The following is a 24801-nucleotide window of genomic DNA, read 5'->3' on the forward strand; positions in this document are numbered from 1 at the left end:
TCAGGAGGCGAGGACACCATGGGTACCGGCAGGCTTTATTGCAGGGGGAGGTATGGGCAAGGCCCAGGGAAAGCACAAACAGGCTGCCCTCCCTGGCATCCCCACCTCTAGAGTGAAGGTTGGACCTTCACAGCCAGACTGGAGAAGTGTCAGGGCGCCACCTGGTGGTGTGAGACACCCCTGGAAGGAAGGAGTTGGGGGCAGAGGTCTAGTGGCCATTTCCGTCTTGGGTGCCACACCCCAGTAACAGGATGAACCAGAAGAATAAGAGGGCCCCCAAACCTGGGGAGGCGATAGTCTTTGGGGTAACTACTTACGCCAGCTCTTCAGGGACCAGAAACATTGTGCCTCTGGCTAAAAGCGCAGACAATCCGTGTGTTTTGTCGTTTCTCACCTCAAAAGGGGATGAAGTCACAGGGAGCGGTGACTTGAGCGGACCCTCAATGAAAATGCAAACTGGGAAACAGGACAAGTGCCCAAGAAGGGAATCCTGACGGGTACAATGTGTGGTAGTGGCTTCAGCCTGGCAGCTGCACGGTGACCCCCGCTCAGACCCACGGAGTCTGCTCCCTTTTGCACCCGGGCGGGCTTGCTAGGGTAGGGAGCTCTGTTTTGCTTTCAGAATTACTCTTAAGTGGCAGAGCTGTGCATTCCTCCCTTTTATTATGCTCATCCTTATTTTCCTCTCCCGCCTTCCTTCTGTTCTCCAGAGTCTGGAATCACAGATCATTCTGTCCCCCACCTCACTCCATGCCCACTACAGACTTTTCCCTGCTTCCCCAGCCTCCCCACACCCTGCAGGAATAGCCTGGGAGGGGGGAAGAGGCCCACTAGTTGCACGCCTAAGATGACCAGGCAGGGCAGCCCTGGTTTGGGTCCACCGAGCCAGTATCCTGAGTCTCCAGAGGCGTCCCAAGAGGGGCACATGGCAGATAGTCCCAAGACCTTGCGGTCAGTTCGGCAGGTGATCGGGGCTCCGAGCTAACGCGGCAGGAGACACCCTTTGCAGGTCTGCAGTCAAGGTACAGGTGTCTGCCGAAGGCTGGACGGTGGATGGGTGGAGGGGTCCGATCTGCCTGGTGGGGTGAGAGCTCCCTGTCCTTCCCCTTCAGTAATGACCAGAAAGTGTCTCCGGGGCTGGCCGGGGGACGCCCAGGCCCATCTGGGCAGTGGCGATGGTCACTTCTGGTGCCCAAGAGGGGCTTATGCAGGAAAAGCAGCCGCCCTGTCTTCTTTGCCCGGGGGCCGCTGATTACGTGGGCCAGCTCCAGGTGACAGGCAAAGGGAGGCGATCCAGACCAGTCCAGCAGCTTCCGTGGCCCGCTCTGCCCCTCTTACCCCACCAGTTTGCTCCACTGGGTAGTACTGAAGAAGGGGTGGGCCTTGAGCCTGTTGACGCCGCCTCCTCCAGCGCCCAGGCGTCGCGCAGGATCAAACTGCAGCAGCTGCGGAGAAAGCCCAGCCGGCTTGGCAGACCCTTGTCGCTGAGGCATGGGTTGACCTCAGCGGGGGTGAGGTGGTCGGTCACCACTCCCAGCTGCCAGGCCCACGGAACCCCCAGTGGTACCCCGGGGACACTAGCGGTGTCTGGCCACCGGCATACGCCAATTTGTTGTCCCCGTTCACCCTCCTGCACCCACATCAGACACCCACCGGTCATGCCAGGACTCTGCCCTCCCAGCACCCACCCTGGGGCCAGGAAGCTGCCTCCTCTAGGCTGGCTGTGGCTCACCTCAGTCAGCAAGGAGGCCGCTGGGCGACTGAGCCACTCAGGCAGCTGGAGCTGGGTATGGGGCTGGATTCCCGAGGGGTGGCTCTGTGACAGTGCCTGGGAAGACACAGGGAGGGGCGCTCTGAGGAGACGACCCCAAGAACGTCTGTACATCCCGGTGGCAGCCAGGATTTTACTTTCCCCTGGGCCATGTCCCACAGGGATGGGGATGGTAGTGGTCGCCTTCTGCTTTAGAGCTACCCAGTGCCAGGCTGCGGAAGATGCCGGACATCCCTTATGCACGATTTCTACAGCAACCTTCAAAGTAAGTATTAGAATCCTCATTGTAAAGACAAGGAGCAGGCTCAGGGGGGTGAAGGGACTTCTGCTGGATTCAGGCTTTGAACCCAGCTCCTTCTGGCACCAAGCTTGCCAGAAGTTCTCAATCCTGGGTTGCCTTCAGGGTAGGCACTCTATCAGGAGCGGCACTGGAACCGGTCTCCTTACAGAAGAAAGACCTCCAGAGCCGGCCACGGTATGCTGCCGTCAGGGCCGAGGCAGGACCTCTCTGCGTTCCAGAACGGTGCAGCTCTGGAGAGCGGAGCGGTCTTTCAGGGGTCAGAAATTGCTGCAAGAAGCAACCAGGAGGAAGGCCAGGGGCCCTGGGCTAGAGAAGCATCGGGAGGCAGAGACCACCCCACTCTGGGGATACCTGCAGCCAGGATAGGCAGAGACCACCCCACTCTGGGGATACCTGCAGCCAGGACAGGCAGAGACCACCCCACTCTGGGGATACCTGCAGCCAGGACAGGCAGAGACCACCCCACTCTGGGGATACCTGCAGCCAGGACAGTCAGAGGCCCTGGCTGTGGGACAAAAGAGGGCACCAGGATGGACCTCAGGCCACACTCCATTCGCTCCTGTCATTCCCTGCTCAAACTGCGGTCTGGCTGCTCCCTTGCTGCCTGCCCTAACCAGCCCCAGTGTGATGCTGAGCTCATGGGGGAGGGCAGAGGCTGCCATCCTGAGCAAAGACGCCTGCAGGGGGGTCTCTGAGCCTCTGGCTGACCCAGGCTGGACAGGACAGCTGCTGGCCTGGACGAAGCGGGCCCGCTCTCCTGTCCTTCAGCCAAGATCTGGGGGTTACAGCTCAGAAGGGTGCAAGTGGGGGGAATGGGCCGTGGGGAACAGAGAAGCTGGGGGGATGATTCAGCAGCCCTCCAGGAAAAAAGAGTTGTGCCCAATCCTATCCTCCCTCCAGACCTACACCCCGGGCGTTCTCCAGAAACCTTCCCTGGCCATCCCAACTCAACCCTCATGTGCCTAAGTTGACAGTCTATTTCTAGCCACTAGCGTGGCAGGGGTGCTCAGTGTGTCTGTGACCTGGGTGGGAGTGACTTCCTAGGTCTCTCGTGGCCTGTGGGGGCAGGACATTGACCCAAGGGCCAGGTCTTAGAGAACCAGGTGGCCTCCACCCCAGCAAGGGCCCGTTGGACCAAGCCCAGCCCGTCCTGTGCTCAGTGACACCCACCAGGGTTCCCCACCCTGCGTAGCTACTCACAGTTCCAGTCAGCAGTTCATACAGCAGAGACCCAAAGCTCCACCAGTCACAGGCTTCCGTCGGCTCAGAAATCCCACCCACCTCTGTGGGGATAAGAACACACATGTCCCAGCCTCACCCTAAAGGGCCGGTCCCCACTCGGCTCGTGTCCTACCCGGACACGGCCCCTTCCCTCTCATCCTCAGCCGCCCCGGCTCAACCCGCACAGGCACCGGAGATCTAGGGCCCCCGGCCCCTCCCTCCCTTCTTGCCTGGCGCACTGTAGAGATTGTCCAAAGCCTCCCTGCAGCAGTGGGGCTCTACCTCCGACCACTGGCCAAAATACGTGAGCCGGATGTGACCTTCTCGTCCAGTGCACGTAGGAATAACGGTGGACAAAAATTGTGGTTAGTCATCATTGAGCAGTTGGCATGGGGGAGGGGACTCCGGGGCTTCCCCCACCAGTCACAAAGCAGGAGCCAGGGGCTGCCCTGGGCAGAGACTCCCTAGGGCCTGGCCCCAGAAGGCCCAGAGACAACCAGGTGCTCCTAGGAGCTGCCGCCCCGGAGTCTGGGTTGGGCGAGGGCTCGTTTCCCAGGCTCAACATCGGCCAACCAGACCCGGTCAGAATCCTGTGTGAAAAGGCCAGGGGGAGGCAGAGGAAGCAGATAACCTCTGAGGTCCCCTCGACTTTGGGGAACTCCCCTTCTCTGTCTGGAGGCTCCGGGGGCCCCCTCTGAGAGGCGGGGTAGGTCTCCTCCTCCCCAGGCCGGGCACCTACCTGTCTGGTCCAGAAGCAGGTTCCGGGGATTGAGATCTCGGCACAGCACCCCTTGCTCATGCAGGGCCTCCAGAGCCACCAGTGTCTCCGCGGCCCACTGCCTCACCTGCTCTTCGTTCACGTGCCAGGCGCCCCTGCTGAACCCGGGGTGGGCCCCGTCTGCTAAGGGGTGGCTCGGACTTTTGCCTCGTCTGCAGGCCCCCAGCACCCGGACAGCTCCCTGATGAACCCAAGGGAGCCCCCACGAGGGCCTCGCGTCCGAGCTCCGGCCGGGTCCCCGTCTGGCTTGGAGGTGCAGGCGGCCACTTGGGGCCCTCAGAAGGTCTGGGGGGCAGAAAGTTTGGGTCCTGGCTGAAGGGCTACCTGCAGCCTCTCTCTGGGGATCGATGGCTGGGGGCCCCCTGGCTTGGGGGAGGCTCTGAGAAGTCCGTGGAGGCTCCAGCAGGATTCTGTCCTGCAGGCGGGCGGGTCCCAGGGGGAGCAGTGCTGGGGTCTGGAGGCTGAGGGGCGAGTTGAGCGAAGCCTTCATCCTCTCTGGGCCGGAGCCAGACTTGAGCCCAGACGGTTGGGGGTGCTCCTTGGAGAGCAAGTGGGACCAGAGTGTGCCTCCTGGGCCGTGCAGAGGAGCAGGGAGCATGGGGACAGGGGAGAAGAAGAGCGTGGACACCAGGTCCCCAACTCCTGCCTCCCCCCGCATCCAGCATGAACCCTCTGCCTTCCACACCCTCACCTCTGCCCAGAATGCCCTCTGCTATACTACATGCCATGACCCATCCGGGTCCCTTATTAAAAAAAAAAATCATCACGGCAATAGGTGACCCAAAAATATCTGCTCAGTGAACCAACTGCTGTCCTTATAGCTTCAGTGACCACCCTCCCACGTGGCCACGCCAAAGAAATGGGCGCAGACTAGAAAAATGAAAAGAGGCCAAGACTGGAGGAAATGGTGACAAAAGGGGACATCTGCATAAGTGCCCTCTCCCCGCCCAGGATGTGACCTCCTCAAGCCATCCCCTGTCCCCCTGGCACCGCGCATAGACCCACCACAACCTGATTCTGCCATCCTCCCCCCGGGGAAGGCTGGGACCCGTGGTCTGTGCCACACGTCTGGTGCTTGGCGCCCCCTTCTCATGCTTGGCGTTTTAAGGGGATAAAGAGGCCACACCGAAGGCCCGGGCAGCTGACGGGGACCCCTCAGGCCCCCTCACCTTGCACATGCTCCAGGTGCAGGAAGATGGAATCTTCGCTCACAAAGTACCGAAGCAGCTTAGTCATGTAGGGCACACCGTGCGGGATGATGGTCAGCCGCTCCCGGTTCGCCACGGGACACCTGGACAGGCTCTGGGGAGAGAGCAGGCAGGTCGGCGAGGGACAGACCAGAGGGTGCTCAGCTAGGGGACATCCTAGCCTGGCTTTAGGGGCAAACACGTAAGGGATACGAGCCACCCTGAGTAGCAGCTGCCTCCCCCCAGTTCCTGACCCGGCCCTCACCCCTCTCTCTCTCCACCATGGAATCCAGGCCCTCCACCCTCCGGAACAAGGATGGGGCAGATGTGTGTTTGTCTGGGAGGCGGGGGCCGTGCTCAGGGACAGAACAAGCAGCTTGTAGATTTGGAGGGAGCATGGTCCTCAGATACAGGTTCTGGGTAGGTGGCTCCCCAGAGGGTAGGTGAGGAAGTCCCAAGGGGAATACCGAACAGCAGGGGCCAAAGGAGCACCTGCCTTTACCACGAAGGTCCCTCCAGTCACTGGGTCCTGGACCAGCTGCACCTGCCAAAGTCCAGGAGGCACCGGTCAAGGCACGTGGTAGTTCCTGGGGCTCCGTGGCCCGAGCCCCAGCCCCCCAGGTGCCTCCACCAAGGCTGACTCACTCTAGGGCAGACAGGGAAGGTAGGTTTTTGTGGTGGGGTGTGCTCCTGGCCAGGCCCCCACCCCCAAGCGGACATCAGTCCTGTCCTGCTTTTCCACCTTTGTTTCCTGTGGCATCAACGCACCTGCCACCTCCTCCAGGGGCCAGCCCTCGGGTCAGGCCGGGACCCCGGATCTCCTCTCCAGAGCTCTCCGGGCCCACCCTCAGGGAGCTCTATCAACAGGGTCTAATTTCCTGTCTCCCCACTGGGCTGTGCGCAACGTGAGGGCAGGGAGCACACGCTGCCCGGCTCTGTGTGCCCAGAGTCCTACGCAGCGCAGGGGGACGGTAAGCACCCCCCACGTGCACAAGGAGTGATCCGTCCTGCAGGGCTTGAGGGTGTCACAGCGGGGCAGGACCTCAGAGCCAGTCACCTCTTCTGATCTCTTATTTTACAGGTGAAACAGCTGAGGCCGAGAACATAGCCCAAGGTCACCCATGAGCCAAGCCGGACCTGGGTTGGGGGGGGGGGGGGCACGCAGATTTGGCATGCTCCTTTGGGTCCCTTCCCCCACCTGCCCCCAGTCCCCTTTTTAAAAACAGTCTTTCTCGGGGCGCCTGGGTGGCTCAGTCGGTTAAGCGGCCAGCGTAATGATCTCGCGGTTCGGGGGTTCGAGCCCCACGTCTGGCTCTCTGCTGTCAGTGCTGAGCCTGCTGGGGATCTTCCATCCCCCTCTCTCTTGGCCCCTCCCCCGCGTACAGGCACACGTGCTTTCTCTCTCTCTTAAAAATAAATAGACATTAAAAAAAACTGTTAAAAATCTACTCCCCTCAAAAAAAAAAAAAAAATAGCCTTGAAACTTCAAGATAGCCTTCCCTGGAGGCTATCTTTGGAGAGCAGCCCTCTCCTTCTGTTGCTTTTGGTCTAGGCAGTAATATGTCAATTGTTGGGTCAAGGTCTTGTTTGGAGCTGGGCCCTTGACTCATTTCTGTGATGGGCAGGAGTGGGTCCCAGCCGGAGGAGACAGCAGGAAGGCAGAAGACACAGCCGGGTGACGGGCACAGGGGAGTAAGACCAGTACCCAGATGCTGTGACTCCTTGGCTGTCTGTGCCCGGCAGCCACTCCCCCTGGTGGCAGGTGGGCGTCCCCCAGCCCCACCCCGAGGAAGGCCAGGCCACTGGGCAGTCACAAAGGCCGCAGCCTAGGACCGGGTGGGTTTAGATCCTGGGCAACTACACTGATTTTCTCATCTACCAAAAGGGAATTACAAATGCCCGCCTTCCCTCATCCCTGGTGGGTCGAAGCCATAAACAGAAAGGCCCTCTGTGAATATAAAGCCAGGAGAATGCCAGTTAGCACATTTGCCACATCACCCTGCCTCGCTGAACCTCAGAAGTACCTCCTTTAGTCAGCGGGACGACTCAAGCATAACGGCAGCCCGCACCTGCCACATAACGTGCCCTCAATAATCTGTAGTAATTGTCACTGATAAGGTTGTAGGGAAACCCCACACTGGCTATAGAGCACTTCTTCTGTGCTAAGGGCTTTCTATAGGTTATTTAATTTTATTCCCACAGTCCTACCAGGTCAGCGTTATTAGTGACCCAGTTTATTGATGAACAAGTTGAGGTTCAGAGAGGTTTTGTTACCTATAGTCCCACCGCTAAACAGTAGTAGAGCCAGGATTTGAATGCAGGCAGGGCTGATCCCAGAGCCCCAGAGACTTAACTGCAATGGGGCACAGCCAGATGACCATGGCACCTGCCCTCCCCTCTGGGCCTCAGCTCCCCCATCATCAGTGCCCTTCCTGAGGCAGCAGTGACACACGCTTTCTGACCACCAGAGGTCTCTCCTCCAACAGCCAGAGGTGGAACCCAGCCTGGCCCCAGCTCCTTAACCAAACTGGTGCAGTGTTTGAAAAAGCAAGCAAGAAAACCCTGGGGTCATTTAGAGAATCGAGTTTCCCACAAGTACTGACACCCTGGATAATTCCCCACCGTCCCTTGCCAAGTGGGATTCCCTACCACCTTGTCCTGGCTAAGGTCCTCTCACACAGAGTCCAAAAAGGCAGCAGTGAAGGCTGGGGAAGCCAGATATAAAACTTGATCAGGGGCGCCTAGGGGGCTCAGTCGGTTGAGAGTCCAATTCTTGACTTTGGCTCAGATCATGATCCCAGGGCCGTGGGATTGAGCCCTGCATCAGGCTCTGTGCCAAGCACGGAGCCTACTTGGGCTTCGCTCTCTCTTACCCTCTGCCCCTCATATATATGTATGTATGTATTACGCACACACACACACACACACACACACCTACCTATCTAGAAAGAATTAGACCGAAATATTAATAGCAATTATCTCGGAGCTAGGCAGGATGATGAGGAATATATACGTATATTGCCTTAGTTTAAAATAGCTCAGGGGCGCCTGGGTGGCTCAGTCAGTTAAGCATCCGACTTCGGCTCAGGTCATGATCTCACGGCTCGTGAGTTCGAGCCCCACGTCGGGCTCTGTGCTGACAGTTCAAAGCCTGGAGCCTGCTTCGGATTCTGTGTCTCCCCCTCTCTCTGCCCCTCCCCTGCTCATGCTCTGTTTCTGTCTCAAAAATAAATAAAAACATTAACAACTTAAAAAAATAATAAAATAAAATAGCTCAAAAGTAGCAGGGGCATTTTCCCATTAAAGCCAGCAAACAAAAACACCCCCTTCCTCTTGTGCTCAGGGCTATAGGGGGACCAGAGCACTAGTCGCTCGACTTCTACGAGCCTCTGTTTCATTCTCATAATTGCAAGACAACTATTTTAAGTTTATTTATTTATTTTGAGAGAGAAACAGAATGAGCTGGGGAGGGGCAGAGAGAGGAGACAGAGGATCCGAAGTGAACTCTGTGCTGATAGCAGGGGGCCCAACGTGGGGCTCGAACTCACGAGCTGTGAGGTCATGGCCTGAGTCGAAGTTGGACGCTTAACCTACTGAGCCACCCAGGTGCCCCTGTAAGACAATTATTAAAAGGCAGCACCGTCTAATAGAACGTGAAGGAAATATATATCTGCACTGCCCAATACAGAAACCAGTGAACATATGTAAGGCTATCAAGCCCTTGAGGTGTGGTTGGTATGAATAAGAAGGAGAATATTTAATTTTAACTTAAATAGTGTTATGTGGCTAAGGACTACTGTATGAGGCTGTCCAGTATAGTGCTTTTTTTCCCCCAGGGTGACTGAAGGGGTTTAACGCAACAGTTTTGCAAATAAGAATGTGCCGTACTAATTAATGTCAGGCGACTATTGCTATTTGGAAGGTGGAGGGCAGTTCTGGGTGCCCTTTTCACCTTTCGATAAAGAGAATTTTTTTTTTTTTTTTCCAGGATACCCACGGAGTTCTTGGGACCTGGGACAATTAAAGCTCTGGTGAAACACATTAACCCTTTTTTTCAAAATGCCCAAAGTATCAAAATCCCAGGAAGAATCTCTCATGGGGCAAACAAGTCCAAAAGTTTCAAGCAGATTCTCAAACTCCAAGGCCCACAGGGGCTGGCCTGTGAACCAAGGGGACAGAGCAGGGACAGGAGCAAACCAGGGGACTGGTGTCCCAAAGAGGCAGCCCCTGGGGCGCCTGGGTGGCTCAGCCGCTTAAGCGTCTGACTCTTGATTTCGGCTCAGGTCACGATCTCACGGTTGTGAGATGGGGCTCCGTGAAGGGTGGCGTGGAGCCTGCTTAAGATTCTCTCTCCCTCTCCCTCTCCCTCTGCCCCCTCTCCCACTCGTTCACGGCTCCTTCCTCGCTCTCAAAACAAAACAAACACAGGCAGCCTCCCCCACCACTCCTGGCTGCCACGCGAGATTGTGAGCCAGCGTTTCCAAATCTTCCAATTTTGCAGGATAAGCCGGAAATCTGGACTTCTATACGAAACCTGCCAATTTTTAAATGTTGGTAACTAATGATAACTCTAAAAAACACCCCTGTGTTTGAGCCAAAAAAACAAGAAGTGACTTGGATGGCCTTCTTTTTCTTCCCCATCCCTGGCTCCTAGAGGAGGCTCAGCAATTGTGTGGTGAGGTCTCTCAGGCCCCCCGTGCTCCCTGAGAGCAAACCCCCAGGTATTCTTATCAGAGGCCTATCTAGTCCCTGACCCACCTGCCTAGACGTTCCCAGCAAACCCTCTACCCCTGCCAGTACCTCTTTAGCCCCCAGGGGTCCCTAGGGACCCCCAGCCCAGTTAACCTAACAACTGGCCCTCCAGGCTTCGTGAGCAAGCCCTTTGCCACCCCCTGGCTCTGTGGACTGCTGGCCCGCGCTGCCCTCCCGCCCGGATGTGCCTGGGCAGCGTTGCAGAATGGAACGCATTGATAGCACATCCGGGCCCGGCTGCAGGGACCTGGGCCCAGTGGCCCTAACATCTCTCCTAATTTGGGGAAGATGGTGTTCCTGACTTGGAAATGAAACCGGGAAAGGAAGCAGGATCTCAGGAGGGAGGTGGAGTAGGTAAGCCAGGTGCCCAAGAAAGGGTAAAAAAAAGAAAGAAACTCAGCCTCAAGGCAGAATGGTTGGGCTTGGCCTTAGTTTGTGCTTTCCATCCACCCAGACACGGGCCTCAGAACACTGGATTCTGAAAATGCTTTGCATATGCGTGTCCGGGGGTTAAACAAATTCGGGAAATTCTATCATAGACCTCCTTCTTGGAAACTCATGGTATACACATTAGCATCCTAAAAGCTCTGCAAACTCCTAAAATTAAAAACAACAACAACAAAAAGAAAAACAAAAAAAAAACAAAGTCATGTAACTTTAACTCACAACCAAACTAACTTGTTTGACCTGGAACCCCTCTGTCCACAACACCTGTAGTTCAGTAGGATCCCACAGGGCAAAAAGGTGGTGGCAGTCACCTCCCAGCCCCTCTGTGGGAGCGGCTGTGCTTGGCTGGGGCCACACAGACTAGTGCTGTTGGAGGGAAGGCATATGGAAGCTGGCCGGGCCTTGGCTGACAGACTGGGGCCTGTTCCAGGGACCTGGGAGGAGCAGCTGGGGGACGGCTGGGGGACGGGAAGCCTGCACGCCCCATCCCCCTCGCTCTTGTCACTAGCATTTACAGCCATCAAACACGTATCAAAAATTTTAGTGTGTGCCAGGCCTTTCCCAAAAATTATTTCATTTTAGTTCCCACATGCCCCCTTGAGGGCTGGAATCTTACCCCACTTACACATGACGAAACCAACGGGAGGGGAAGGGGTTCGCTGTGGCCATGCCGTGCACTGAGCAGATGTCCTTTGTGGGCTCCCAGGCCCGGCAAAATCCCCAAATCCCCGGAGGAGTATTTCAACTCGATTCCTGGGCTCAACCCTGGAGATTCTGACTCAATAGGCTTGGGGTGGGGCCCAGGCATCTCTTTTCAGGAAGCTTCTCAGGTGATTCCGATGAAGGGTGGTGTTGAGAACAAGCCCTTTAGCAACTACTCAGGTGTTGCCTGGGTCCGGCAGAGGGCAGTTGAATATTGGTTCAGATCTCATGTGACCCCACTGTCTGTCCTTCCGAGTCCCCCCCCCACTCTAATGACTGTCCCGCGTACAGGCTGGGATGTCAGCTCCTACCTTCCTACCTGCCTCCCAGTTAAGGCAAAGGGCCTCAGATGGGGTCAGCATGAGGGTGGGGGGTTCCAGGAGGGAAAGGGCAGAGCTGCCGAGGCCCCTCTGGGAGCTGGGACCCTCTGCAGGGCAGGCTTCTGGACTGGAGTGCATCCACCAGAGGAACCCCTCAGCTACCCCTGGTGGGGAGACCCTGGCCTCGGCCTGGGGCGCAGAGTGAGGAGGAAGGGGAGTGAGCAGGGCTGTGCATGCTGGGAGAGCTCCCTGCCGGCTGCTTGTCCTGGGGCTTCTGTCTTGAATCTCTGAGGGTGTGGCTTTCAGTCTGAGCCAAGGGCTGTGGAAAAGGGACTGTCTGCCTCTTCTGTTCCCAATTTTCTCTCCAGGACCTGACTGATGTGTGCCGGGGTGGGAGAAGGGTGGGGAACCACTGGACACAGCTGCTCTCCTCCCCTCGGACCCTCTGACCCCTTTCGGGCCCCTTCTGGAAGAGTGGGGGTAGCTGTTCTCTCTCCCCACCCACCACCCCCATCTGCATACACCGCCTCCTCCCCACCCGCAGCACCCCACTGTGGCTGTCCCCTCACTCACCTTCTCGATGACCCCGACCACCCTGCAGCCCCTCAGCTGCTCCAGGGCAGAGCTCAGTGTGCGGATGGGCCGGAGCCTCAGGCTGCTGAAACCCTGCGGAGGGGAGGAGGGAGACAGACCACACAGCCTCAGGGCCCAGCCCCCCTCAGGCACTGCCTTCTCACCAGGCCCTCCTCCAGCTGCCAGGACAGCTGCGGGCACAAGGGGCAGAACTAGGGTACAAGCAGCGCCCCCCCCCGCCCCCCCGCCCACCTCACAGGGAGCGGAGAAGCCGGCCCCGACTGGCAGAGGCCCACACCTGCCCAGGGTGGTCACCCCATCCTCGACACTCGGCCCCCAGGCAGCCCTCCTCCAAGACCCAGGGGGTTCTCAGGCTTCAGAAACCCTGTGTAGGAAGGAAGCCCCATCCATAGGAGGCAGGCGCTCCCAGGGAGGGGGAGAAAGCCTGGGACCGTGTGGGTCTCAGGGAACACGCCTCGAGGACCAAGGCATGCGGCCCAGGCACCTGCGCTGGGGAAAAGCAGCCGAATAAGACGCAGAAGAGAAAATACGTTTACAATACTGCAGTGTATTTATCGAAGAAAATCCAAGTATATAAGTGGACCCACGCAGTTCAAACCTGTTTCGTTCAAGGGTCAGCTGCACTCACTGCAGCTCAAACAGAGCTCAGTTCAAGCTCAAACAGATGTGGGAGACTTTGAGTGTGTGTGTGTGTGTGTGTGTGTGTGTGTGTTTACCCCGTGTGGGGGTGAGACTGGCCTGGAGATGATTCACTAAGTGTTTGAAGGGAGCTAGGAGTGTGTGGGAGACAGAGGAAGCCTGGGGAGAACCTGGCACGCACAGCCACCTGCCCTGCCCTGCCCTGCAGCCGGGGATGTGAGGTGACAGCCATCTGGCCCTGGCCGGAGGGGGCCGGGGGCGTGGCTCAGCTCTCTCTCTCCAGGGCCCTCAGGCCTTTGGGGAGCAGTCCCCCTCACCGTGCCAGGGCTTGCTCCTCCTCCCAGAGTCCTCTGCAGGTGGCAGTTGAAGATCTCCTCGGCCCGCCGCAGATACTTGGTAATTTTCAGCTTCACAGCCTCGCGTCGCTCCTTGTTGGGGTCGACTGTGGGACAATGGGGTCACCGGGACCCACCCCGGCCTTGGAGGGCTGGGGTTCTGGCTCCCTCTGCCCACCCCCTGCCCTCCACAGGACAGAGTGCCTACTTGGGAGGCCGGCCGCAGACTGTTCCCCAGCCCTCGTCCGGGTGGGAGACGGGCAGGTGGGGAGCGGAAGATGGGGGGAGAGGCTGGGAACCGTGGTCACCCTCAGCCTACTGCACTTCACAGTTGGCACCCACCACCTCGCTGGCCTGCTGTCACACCCCCGGAAAGAACAGACTGGGGATTTCCGCATCTGTTTTCAGAGAAAGGAGACAGAAGCTCCCAGAGAACGTCCCTCTGTCACCTCTGGTGCCCAGTGTGAAAAGGCCAGAGTGGGGACTGGGATTGGAGGACAAACTAATTCACTGGGCAGTCTGAAGCTCAGGAACTGGGGGTCTCTTTGGCAGGGGGCGGGGTAGGAAGCCTGAAGCAGGGCCCGACTCCCACCCCCAGCCTGACCACCCTCAGGGATCTCAACCTGGCCACAGGGCCAGCCTCTCCCCCCGGCTTGAAAATGCCTCACTTCGCCCCAAACAGGTTGCTCTCTCTGGAGGACCACCTGGGTTCGGCTGGACAACATACCTACTGTTCTTCAGTGCTCAGATGAAAGTTTTGACTTCTAGAAAATACCCTATGCTAGCCCAGCCTGGCCTCAATTTCTCTCTTCTCTCCCCTCACTTCCTCCTCATTGCTTTTCCCACCTGAGATCATAATTATTAATTGTCATATGTATCCTCCTCCCCCAGAGGGCAGGAGCCCGACACTACTCCAGGGACAGGCGCTGGGTCAAGCACCCAGCCTCTGGAGCCCAGACTCTTCAAACCTCAGCTTGCCACTTGATAGCTATGGAACCTTAGGCAAGTTATTTCACTGCCTGATGCCTCAGTTTTCTCATCTGGAAAATAGGAAAGAGGGCTCGGTCGGTTGAGCTTCAGACTTTGGCTCAGGTCATGATCTCGCGGTCTGTGAGTTCGAGCCCCGCGTCGGGCTCTGTGCTGACAGCTCAGAGCCTGGAGCCTGCTTCGGATTCTGTGTCTCCCTCTGTCTCTGACCCTCCCCTGTTCATGCTCTGTCTCTCTCTGTCTCAAAAATAAGTAAACATTTAAAAAAAAATTAAAAAAAAAGAAAATAGGAATAAAAATAGTTCCTATAGGGGTGCCGGTTAAGCATCCGACCCTTGATTTTGGCTCAGGTCATGATCTCATGGTTCCTGAGTTGGAGCCCCGCATTGGGCTCTGCACTGACAGTGCAGGACCTGCTTGGGATTCTCTGTCTCTCTCTCTCTCTCTCTTTCTCTCTCTGCCCCTCCTCCACTCACGTTCTCAAAAAACAAAACAAAACAAACCTTAACAAAAAATTTTAAGTTTTTCTCTTTTAATGTTTATTTATTTTTGAGACAGAGACAGAGTGCGAGCAGGGGAGGGGCAGAGAGAGAGGGAGACTCAGAATCCGAAGCAGGCTCCAGGCTGCGAGCTGTCAGCACAGAGCCCGACTCGGGGCTCAAACCCACGAACCGTGAGATCATAACCTGAGCTGAAGTCGGCCGCTTAGCCAACTGAGCCACCCAGATGCCCCAAAACTTTAAAAAATATTTTTTAATTAATAAAAAAAATAGTTCCTATATACTTGGAACTACAACAACATATATAGTAATTTCTGTTACCGTGAGGCTCAAATGAATTAATACAGGGAAAGCCCTTAGACCAGTGTCTGGTATATAGGAACTGCTCAATAAACGCCAGCTGTTAATACTGTCCTTCCCTTGGGGCGCCTGGGTGGCTCAGTCGGTTGAGCGGCCAACTTCGGCTCAGGTCACGATCTCGCGGTCCGTGGGTTCAAGCCCCGCGTCGGGCTCTGGGCTGATGGCTCAGAGCCTGGAGCCTGCTTCCGATTCTGTGTCTCCCTCTCTCTCTGCTCCTCCCCCGTTCATGTTCTGTCTCTCTCTCTCTCTCTCAAAAATAAATAAACGTTAAAAAAAAATTTAAAAAAAGACTGTCCTTCCCAGCAGGGCCAGCCTAGAGCCCTGTTCACTCAGCACAGATGGACAGAGCTCGGGGCAAGCCCTAGGCTGGCCCTTCCCCACTGGCCCTCGTCCCTGCCCAGCCCAGCCCTCACCGTGCACGCCTCGCAGCAGGACGTCCACGCCGTTCTGGTAGTGGTTGAAGGCGGCCTCGTAGTCCTCGCTGACGTCACGCTCCAGGGCCAGCCGGATCTGCGTGGCTGCATCTACTAGGTAGTCACGTTTGGTCGAGTCCGGGGCCCCGGGAGCCACCAGGCTGCGAATCTGCTCCAGGTACACACGGGCCTGGGACCGTGCGCGGGAGCAAGGCTCAGGCTCCAGGCCTGGGCCAGGAGGGCACTCGCAGGCCACCAGGCTCATGGCTGTTGTCCTGCAGCGGTGACCTGAAATAAACAGATGCTTTAGGGAGGCCCCAGCTGGGAACAACACCCCATCTGCCTCCTGATTTCCTCCACTGAAAATTGGGCGACTAAGGGCTGGAGGGATCAGAGCTAATGTGGGTAACATCCCTCCACCGAGCCAGACCTTTTGTAAACGGTAATAATAATAGAATAATAACCTGCGCAGGGCTCTTCCTTTCCATTCACATTCAGATCAGCAGATATTTTTTGAGGACTGAGAGAACTGAGGGCACTTGTGATCCAGAGTTGCCCTCAGAGTTGTCTCCACAGACAAACTAGCATCTACTACACGGTAAACATATGATGGCCGCACACTGAGGCTGTTCGTCACACTGTTCCCTCCATCCTGCCTGTTCTCCTGCTCACACTCCGCCTACAGGAATCTCATTTATCCTTCAGGGTTCGGTGGTGGCACTTCTCTGAACAGAATAAATGGCCCCCGCTTTATTTATTTCCTTTGGTGCCAAGGTCAGCCAAGTGAAAACTCCCCACCTACACACACACAGAGTTAGGCACAAGGCCTGGCCTTAAAGCCTGTGGGCCAATGAAATGACTGAGTGGCAGATTCTGGATGGAGTTAGAGGAAGGAGGATAGGATCAACCCAGCCCTAGGGAGGGGGTGGCCCTGTCCTCCAGGCTCTGAGTAGGTCAGGGAGGCCACGTGGCCTCCAAGTACCTGACAGCAGCTCCTCCCTGAGCAGTGTGTGACACGAGTGGCCAAAGGGATAGGAGCAGTGGCTTCAGGAAAGGAAAGAGCTCAGAGAGAAGCCAGCAGGGATGCCTCTGCCCCCTACTGCAGCCTCAGCGGCACCTGTGCTCTCTCAGGGCCCATTGGGAAGGGCCTGCACTTCCAAGTCTAGGCCACTTGTGCCTCTGTAGAGTGAGGGAACAGATAGAACAGGACGGGGAGTGGGGCGGGGAGGGAAACCCACACCCTCAAGCCAGAGGGGCCTGAACCAAGGCCAGGCCGCAGCCCCGGGGCGGGGCGGGGGGGGGGGGGGGGGGGGCGGTGGAGAGAAGGAGGGAGGGAAGCCGCACTCTCCTTGCTCCGCCCTGCCACCGAGAACATACAGCCCTGAGGCCTGTCTTCGGGGGTACCGAGGCCGATGGGCTGGGCTGCTCGAGTCGGGCCCCGGCCTCAGGGGGCCACCCTGCCGGGCTCTGTCCTGCGGGGCAGGGGTGCGGGGCCGCTCCTGGACACGGGAAGCGGCGCGCCCAGCCTGCGAGTCCCGGCGCGCAAGGTGCGCCGCGCCGCGCGGTCGGGCAGAGGAAAGCGGGCCGGGGGAGTGAGAGGAGGGGACACCGTCGCCTGGAGGACCGGGGGATGGAGGAGGAGCCGGACAAACCCCGTACCTGCCCGAGCCAGGAGCTCGGTCCGCGCGGCCAGACCTAGCCCTGCCGCCACCGCCCCTTCACTCCGGCGGGCGACCGTGAACCACCCGCGGCCGCCTTGCGCCCTCCAGCCAGGTGCAGGGGTCTGGCCGGGTGCAGCCTGGCCATTGGCTGCAGATGAGCTCATCCTCTAGCGTGTTAGAATAAACCACCAATCAGCACCTGGCTCCGTTTCTGCCGGCTCTTAAAGCCCCAGTGTCTGGTGAAGAGGGGCGCTGGGAGAGGGAGTGAAGATGGGGGACGGAGGTGGGGGGCAGGGAGGCGATTTAAGAGAGTGTTGCGGGGGAGGGGGTTCATAATCACCCAGGGTTGTGGGAGGGCCTGCTTCAGAACTCTAGGCGGGCTAGAAAACGCGCATGCCACTTCCGGGACTTTTCTCTTGATTTCATTCATTCAACTATTCGATACTTTTGTATTGAGCCACTACTATGCGGGAGGAAAGGGATGCTGAGATACAGCGCTGGAATAGTCAGTCTCTGCTCACGTCTTCAAGGGATTTACAGTCTAGGGAGGGACACAGATTAAAGAACTAAAGAATACAGTTGATATTTCATTCCAGTTGTGATCAGAGCTGTATGAAAGAAGCACCACAGGGCCTATGAGACTTATAACAAGAGGAATAACCTGGTCTGGGGGTGAGAAGGCTTTCTGGAGGAAGTTATATCTGAAGTGGGCATGCAGACCTCGCCTGCACCCCAATGCTGCCTGGACTCATACTGTCCTTACTTAGGGCACTTGCTCTCCCCCACATACCTTACCATACAGTTCCCCTTTCCTGAATCCCCACACCTCCTCCCCTATCCTCACTCTCAGCCAGAGACATGCTTCTTCCTTCCCTTGAAAACACTGGGGTTCTCTTCTCTTGCTTGCTATCTGCCCACCTGCCAGGTCTGCACCCACATACTGCCTCCCGACCTCTTCCCACAGATGACCTGTCTGTGCCCTATCAAAAGCCAGCCTTCCCCCTGGGATCAACCCTGTCCCATCACCTACTCAAGGACACGGCTGCAGCAATGCTCCCCTTTCTCTCCTGCATCAATTTTTGACTCCCATTGAATCATTCCCATCGGATACAAGCATAATGCTGAGTCTCCCATTTTAAGAGCAAGGTGAGAAAACACAACAAAATAAAACCACTCTTGGCCTCACTTCTCCCTCTATCTACCACCCCAGGTTTGCAGCAGAGCTCCTTGACCCAGGTGATCATCCCTTTTTCCCCAGGCTTCTGGACCCACACTCTCTTGGTTGCTCCTGTCTTACTTCCCAGTCTCCTTTGATGGCTCTTCTCCTCCTCTCCAGCTTCTGATGTTATAGCAGCCCAGGGTTCAGTCCTTAATGTCTTCCTTCCCTCTATCCTTACTCTCTTGATGAGGATTGCACTTAGTCTCCCGGTTTTAAATAGTATCCTTCCACATGCTGATGATTCTGTATATCTCTTCTGTATCTCTTAGCCTTCACCTTTCTAACAGACTTACATAGTTCATAGTCTAATAAAACCTCTCAAATTCAACAAGTCCAGAACTAAAGCCTTAAAACAGAGCCCACATTTTGGAGACACCGTTTGCAAATCATTTATCTGATAAGGGTCTAGCATCCAGAATATATAAAGAACGCTTACTCTTCAACAGTAAAAAGACAAATAATCCGATTTAAAACGCACAAAGGGTTTGAGCAGACCCTTCTTCAGAGAAGATATACAAACGGCCAGTAAGCACTTGAGAGGATCCTCAATATCATTAGCCATTAGGGGGATACAAATTAAAACCACAGTGAGATGCTACTTCACACCCACAAGGATGGCTATAATAAAAAATATGGATGATAACAAGTGTTGGCAAGGATCTGGGGAAGTTGGAACTATCATAACATTGCTGGTCAGAGTGCAATGCAGTTCCTATGGCAAGCAATTTGATAGTTCTTTAAAAAGAGTTACCCTGGGGCGCCTGGGTGGCTCAGTCGGTTAAGCGTCCGACTTCAGCTCAGGTCACGATCTCGCGGTCTGTGAGTTCGAGCCCCGCGTTGGGCTCTGGGCTGATGGCTCGGAGCCTGGAGCCTGCTTCCGACTCTGTGTCTCCCTCTCTCTCTGCCCCTCCCCCATTCATGCTCTGTCTCTCTCTGTCTCAAAAGTAAATAAACGTTAAAAAAAAAAAAAAAGAGTTACCCTATGACTGAGCAATCTACTCATAGACCTACCTATACTCAAGAAAATTAAACACATATGACCACATGGAAACTTACACATGAATGTTTATAGTGGCATCGTTCATAATAGGCAAAAAGTGGAAATAATCCAAACATCCATCAACTGATGAATAAATAAACAAAACATGATATATCCATATAATGGAATACTGTTCAGCCATAAAAAATAATGAAGTGCTGATAGGTGGGTGAACCATGAAAACATTACACTGAGTAAAAGAAAGCAGGCCCAAAAGACCACAAATTATATGATTCCGTTTGCATAAATTTCCGGAATAGGCAAATCCAAAGGCACAGTTCAGGGAACGGGGATTGGGAAGTAGCTAAAGAATATGGATTCTTTTCAGGATCAACAAATGTTCTGGAATTAGATAATGTGATGGTTGCACAACTTGTAAATATACTAAAACCTGCCAAATTCACATTTTAGAGAAGAGAATTTTAGAGTGGCCCAGTCGGTTAAGCGTCTGACTCTTGAGTTCGGCTCAGGTCATGACCTCACAGGTCCTGGGTTCCAACTCTGCATCGGGCTCTATACTGACGGTGTCTGCTGGGGATTCTCTCTCTTGCTCTCTCTCTGCCCCTCCCTCGTTTGCACTGGCTCCTGTAGGCTCTCTTTCTCTTTCTCTCTCAAAAGTAAATAAAGAAATAAATGTTAAAACCAAATTTTAAGAGGTGAATTTTATGGTATGTGAATTATATCTCAATAAAAAGTTATCATGGAAAAAAAACAACACAAAAAACCTGAACGCTTGATCCGCCCCAACCTGAAGCCTCCATCTAAAGTGTCTTCCAGCTCCATCCTTCCAAATGCTCAGGCCAAAAATTTTGGAGCCATCCTGGCTTCTCCTATTTTCTCACACTCTACATACAATCCACTAGAATATCATACTGGTGTTTCCCGTAAAATATATCCAGCCTCTGAGCTCTTCTCACCCCCTCCACTTCTCACCTCCACCTCCACTCGTACGACTTTCCGTAGGGGCATCTTCATTTCATACCTGATCTACTCTTGGAGGTGCCTCCTGTCTTCCTGTTTCTACCTTTGCCACCCTGAAGGCAGTTCTTACCATCTCTGTGTCAGGGGCTCCTTTCAAAGCACAAGTCAGATTCTGTCCCTCTTCTGCTCAAAAGTCTGCGAGGGCTCCCATCCGTATACTGAGAAAAACTCAAAGTCTCTACCATGACCTCCAAGGCTCTCACGGTCACCCTTCTCCATTTTTTCTCCAGCTTCGCCTCCTTCCAGCCTCACTCAATACCAGCCACTCAAGCTTCCTCACTGCTTCTAGAACACCCCTGGCAGCTCCCATCCCGGAGACTTCGCCTTGAAGCTGCCCTCTTCCTGGAATAGTCGGCCTCTAGATATCTGGCTGGTAAACCCTAGACTTGCTTCCAGTCATTGCCCTGATGGTCACTTTCTTGAGAGACCTACTCTGACTACACCCTCCTAACACCCCATCTCTCTTACCCGTCTCTGCTTCTTTTCCATTGTACTCAACCCCGTGAGCTTGCAATATCATTTACTTACTCATTCTTCTATGTTTATTTTCTTCCCTTACCCCCAATACGATCCACACAGGCAAGGGCCATTATCTGCTTTGTTCAACGACTTATCCCAAGTGGCGAGAACTATATCTGGTACACAGTATTGCTCAATAAATACTTGCTGAATAAATGAATGGGCTCTGAAGGATGAGAAAGAATTAACCAGAAAAAGTGTTTGGAGAAGGCAGCGGAGAAGAATGTTCTGGGCAGGGAAACAGTGTATATAAATGCCTTAACAAATTAAGGGAGAGAAATAACATGTGTACCTCAAACAAATGGCGTAAAGTCGTTTGATAAAATTTAATTCTCATTCATGATAAGAACACACTCTTTACTTAAACGCTAAACAAACTTAGGAACGCATTTCTTAACGCGATAAAGGGTTATCTACGAGAAACTTACAGCAAACACCATATGTAATGGTAGCACATTAGAAGCATTCCCACGGTCCGGTCGTCCTTCTGGCACGTGGTCAGATCACACTCCTCTGCCCCTTCGGAAGTTATGCTGGGCCGCAGGACTCGCTTTGAGGTGCGAAAGGACAGAACATGTTACTTCACGATGGAAGCTTCAAAAGCCAGTGTGTAATTCACCCTGCCCCTTCCCTCCTACCATAGTGATCTTGAAAGCACATGTCTGTGGAGGCACAGGGCCTCTTTTAGCCTGAGTCTTTGAGAAACAACAAGGAACTCCTCCTTGCTCCATGACTTGTGTTGGACGAGAGGTGTAAGTGAGAAATGAAGAATCCGAAACCCAACTCAGGCATCTAGAGGGATCTGACTTAGGATAAAGAAGCAATTTCAAACCAGTGGGACAGGATGGATTCTTCATGAGAGGTATTGGCACAACTGAATTAACTTATGATTTATTTTATTACTCTTTTAAAAAAACATACGAATTTTAGAAGCATCCTTTCAAGTTCTACAAAGAGTCTTTTTGGCATTTTGACTGGAATTGCATTGGAGTTTTAAACTAATCCAGGAGAATCAACATCTTTATAGTGGTAGTCATCTTATTACTGAACATAGCACATCTCTCCATTTATCTGGGTCTTTTTTGTGTCTTTCGATACAATTTTATTGCTTTCTCCATGAAGGTCTTCTATATTTCAAATTAGTTTATTCATAAGTATTTTGTAGTTTTTGTTACTATGGTGAATGGGATTTTAAAATTATTATGTTTTCAGATCATTATTACTAATATATTGATTTGTAAATATTGATCTGGTGTCCAGCCACTTTGCTGAACTCATCAATTGGTGCTCTGGGTTTTCCAGGTAGATAATCACATGATTAATTCCTATTCACATACAAAAATAAATCCAAGTTTAGGGGCACCTGAGTGGCTCAGTCAGCTAAGCATCCCACTTTGGCTCAGGTCATGATCTCGCAGTTCGTGAGTTCGATCCCCGCATCAGGCTCTGTGCTGACCGCTCAGAGCCTGGAGCCCGCTTCAGATTCTGTGTCTCCTTCTTTCTCTGCTCCTACCCTGCTCATACTCTCAAAAATAAATAAATATTTAAAAAATACATGAATAAATTCAAGTTTAAAACACTAGATCAAAAAAACCCAGAACAACCTCAAATTTTTAGAAGAAAGCATCAAAGAATGTCAGCATGATCTTCGGGTAGAAAGTGCCTTTTAAATATTCCTGGTGGGGAGGGATATGTAATTATACGTTTTGGAGGATGATTTACCAGAGCCATTTGAAGTAGAAATAACCATAATCTGTGATCTATAAGTTCCACTTGTAGATATTTAACGCAGGAAAACATTTGCCCATGTGCATGAGGATGTATATGAATATTCATTACAGCATTGCTTGCACTATCAAAAAATTGGGAAAAAACTTCAAAGTCAATATTTTATGGAATATCAATATACAAATGAATTCATAAATGTGACTTTTCATATGTCGAATTATTATTATTGTTATTGTTATTCAGCCTTTTAAAAGAATGAACCAGAACTAAATCCATTTGTATGGACATACAAGATCTCAAAACATATTGAGTAGAAACAGTTCCAAATGCTGCCTCCAATGCGATGCCTTTTATATTTATATGATTTTAACACCCACCCAAAACAATACTGTATATTATCGATATATTATGTGTATTAGGATTCTCCGGAGAAACAGAACCAATAGGATAGATAGGCAGGTGGATAGATTTCTTATTATAAGAAATTGATTCACGCAATTATGGAGGCGGAGAAGACACACAATCTGCCCTCTGCAAGCTAGAGACCTAGAAATGTCTGGGGCATAGTTCCAGTCTGAATCTAAAAGGCCTGAGAACCAGGAGACCCGAGAGTATAAGTTCCAGTCCAAGTCCAAAGCTTGGGAACCAGGAGCACCGATGGTGGAAGTCCCAGGCCAAGGGCAGGAGAAGATCAATGTCCCAGCGCAGTTAGCAGAGAGCTGTTCTCCCTTCCTCTACCGATTTGTTCCGGTCAAGCTCCCAGTGGATTGGATGATGACCGCCCACACCGGGGAAGTTCATCCCCTTTACTGAGTCTACCAATTCAGATGCTAATCTCATCTGGAGAGACTCTCACTGACATTGTTTCTCCAGAAATAATGTTTCACCGAATCTCGGGACACCCCAGGAACCAGTCAAGTTGACACATAAAATTAGCGATTACAAATAGTGAGAGCTAACATCTATTCAGCACTCACTAGGAGCCTGGCACTTATTCTAATCACCTAACATAAAACATCATGCATGAATTTTAAAACAGCACCATTAGCTACTATCATTAATCTTCACCCTACAGATGATAAAACTGAGGCGCTTTTATTTGAGTAATTTAATACGCAACAAGCGGCTAGGTGATTTGCTTACGCTCACACAGTTAGGAAGTAGGAGCAGTAGGAATCAAACCTTAGCAGTTTGGCTCCAGAGCCCAAGCCCTGGACCCCTGTGCTGATCACACTAAGCTCCCGACAGTGCCCTTATCCAGGAAGTAGAGCCAGGCATGAACTCGGGGGAGGGAGCAAGCAGCCTCTGTAATACCTGTAATGTTCTGTTGTTAAGGAACAAAGTAAATCGGTTTATTATTTGTGATGTTAAGATTAATATTTAAAAAAAAATATTTTTTAATGTTTATTTATTTTTGAGACAGAGAGAGACAGAGCATGAGCAGGGAAGGGGCAGAGAGAGAGGGAGACACAGAATGTGAAGCAGGCTCCAGGCTCCGAGCTGTCAGCACAGAGCCCGACGCGGGGCTCGAACTCACGAACTGTGAGATCGTGACCCGAGCCGAAGTCGGACGCTTAACCGACTGAGCCACCCAGGCGCCCCAAGATTAATATTTTTAAAATTATATAGTAAATAGACACATGAAATTGTAGAATTATTTTTCAGGATATAGTGATTAGTGCTGCAAGGAAGTAGACAGGGCTCCATAAAGCTCTGATGGTGGAGTAGACCCAGTTTGATGGGGAGGAGTATTTGGGAGACTTTCCTGAGGAAGTGCCTTTGCGCTGAGCTATGGTTGATGCATGTGTATTAGTCAGCAAGGTTGGGTGTGGGAGGGGGGGAAGGGATTTCCTGGCAGAGGAAACAGCATGAGCAAAGGCCCTGAGGGGGCACCACAAATTCCAAGAAGTAAGAAAAGACAAGTGTGTTGGACCTTTGGGAAGCGTCTCACATGGGATAAAGCGAGAGGCGGGCAGATACCAGATCTCATGGAGGCTTCCAGGCTGAGGAAAGGACTGGGAGTTTAAGAACAACATGTGCTGTTGAGTACGATAAAAACCGGAAATGCTGACTGACACCATGGAAATCCCTGGGGTCACTCTCTCAGGGCTGAGTTATGGAAGGGAGTGGAAATGCCAAGAGAGAGACTGAAAGGGTAGGCAACTATCAAACATGCGGATCTGAAGCACAGGCCGGAATCGGGAGGCACCTGGAAGCAGAATGCACAATCGAAGGATGGGTTTGATTTTTGCTGCTGTTTTTATTTTTACGATGAGAAAGATCTACACACAAAGACAACCCCACAGGATGTTCACCATAGCATTGTTTCTTATAGCAACAACAGAAA

General features: G+C 53.3%; 1 protein-coding gene across 2 annotated transcripts; it reads right to left on the reverse strand.

The window, feature by feature from the left end:
* Positions 1-957: 957 nt before the first annotated feature.
* RPS6KL1 (ribosomal protein S6 kinase like 1) lies at positions 958-15572 on the reverse strand. 2 transcript variants are annotated; one of them, XM_042943811.1, is made up of 10 exons: positions 15308-15572; positions 13030-13154; positions 12053-12145; positions 5755-5802; positions 5241-5373; positions 4033-4641; positions 3524-3613; positions 3273-3355; positions 1733-1828; positions 958-1445 (listed from the first exon to the last, which is right to left on the reverse strand). In XM_042943811.1, exons 1-10 carry the CDS (start codon positions 15570-15572, stop codon positions 1335-1337), a joined length of 1653 nt encoding a protein of 550 aa, XP_042799745.1. In that variant the 3' UTR covers positions 958-1334. The 2 variants fall into 2 exon arrangements, with proteins under 2 accessions (XP_042799745.1, XP_042799744.1); XM_042943810.1 differs by lacking the exons at positions 3524-3613; positions 4033-4641.
* Between the last annotated feature and the right edge of the window lie 9229 nt (positions 15573-24801).

This window comes from Panthera leo, chromosome B3 (genome assembly GCF_018350215.1).
Source record: "Panthera leo isolate Ple1 chromosome B3, P.leo_Ple1_pat1.1, whole genome shotgun sequence".
Taxonomy (NCBI): domain Eukaryota; kingdom Metazoa; phylum Chordata; class Mammalia; order Carnivora; family Felidae; genus Panthera; species Panthera leo.

Coding starts and splice junctions, on each gene's coding strand:
- RPS6KL1 (XM_042943811.1), bottom strand. CDS start 15,572: ATGAGCCTGGTGGCCTGCGAGTGCCCTCCTGGCCCAGGCCTGGAGCCT. Junction 13,155..15,307: donor CCTGCTGCGAGGCGTGCACG/GTGAGGGCTGGG, acceptor ATTGTCCCACAG/TCGACCCCAACAAGGAGCGA. Junction 5,803..12,052: donor TGGTCGGGGTCATCGAGAAG/GTGAGTGAGGGG, acceptor GGACTTTGGCAG/GTGCAGCTGGTCCAGGACCC.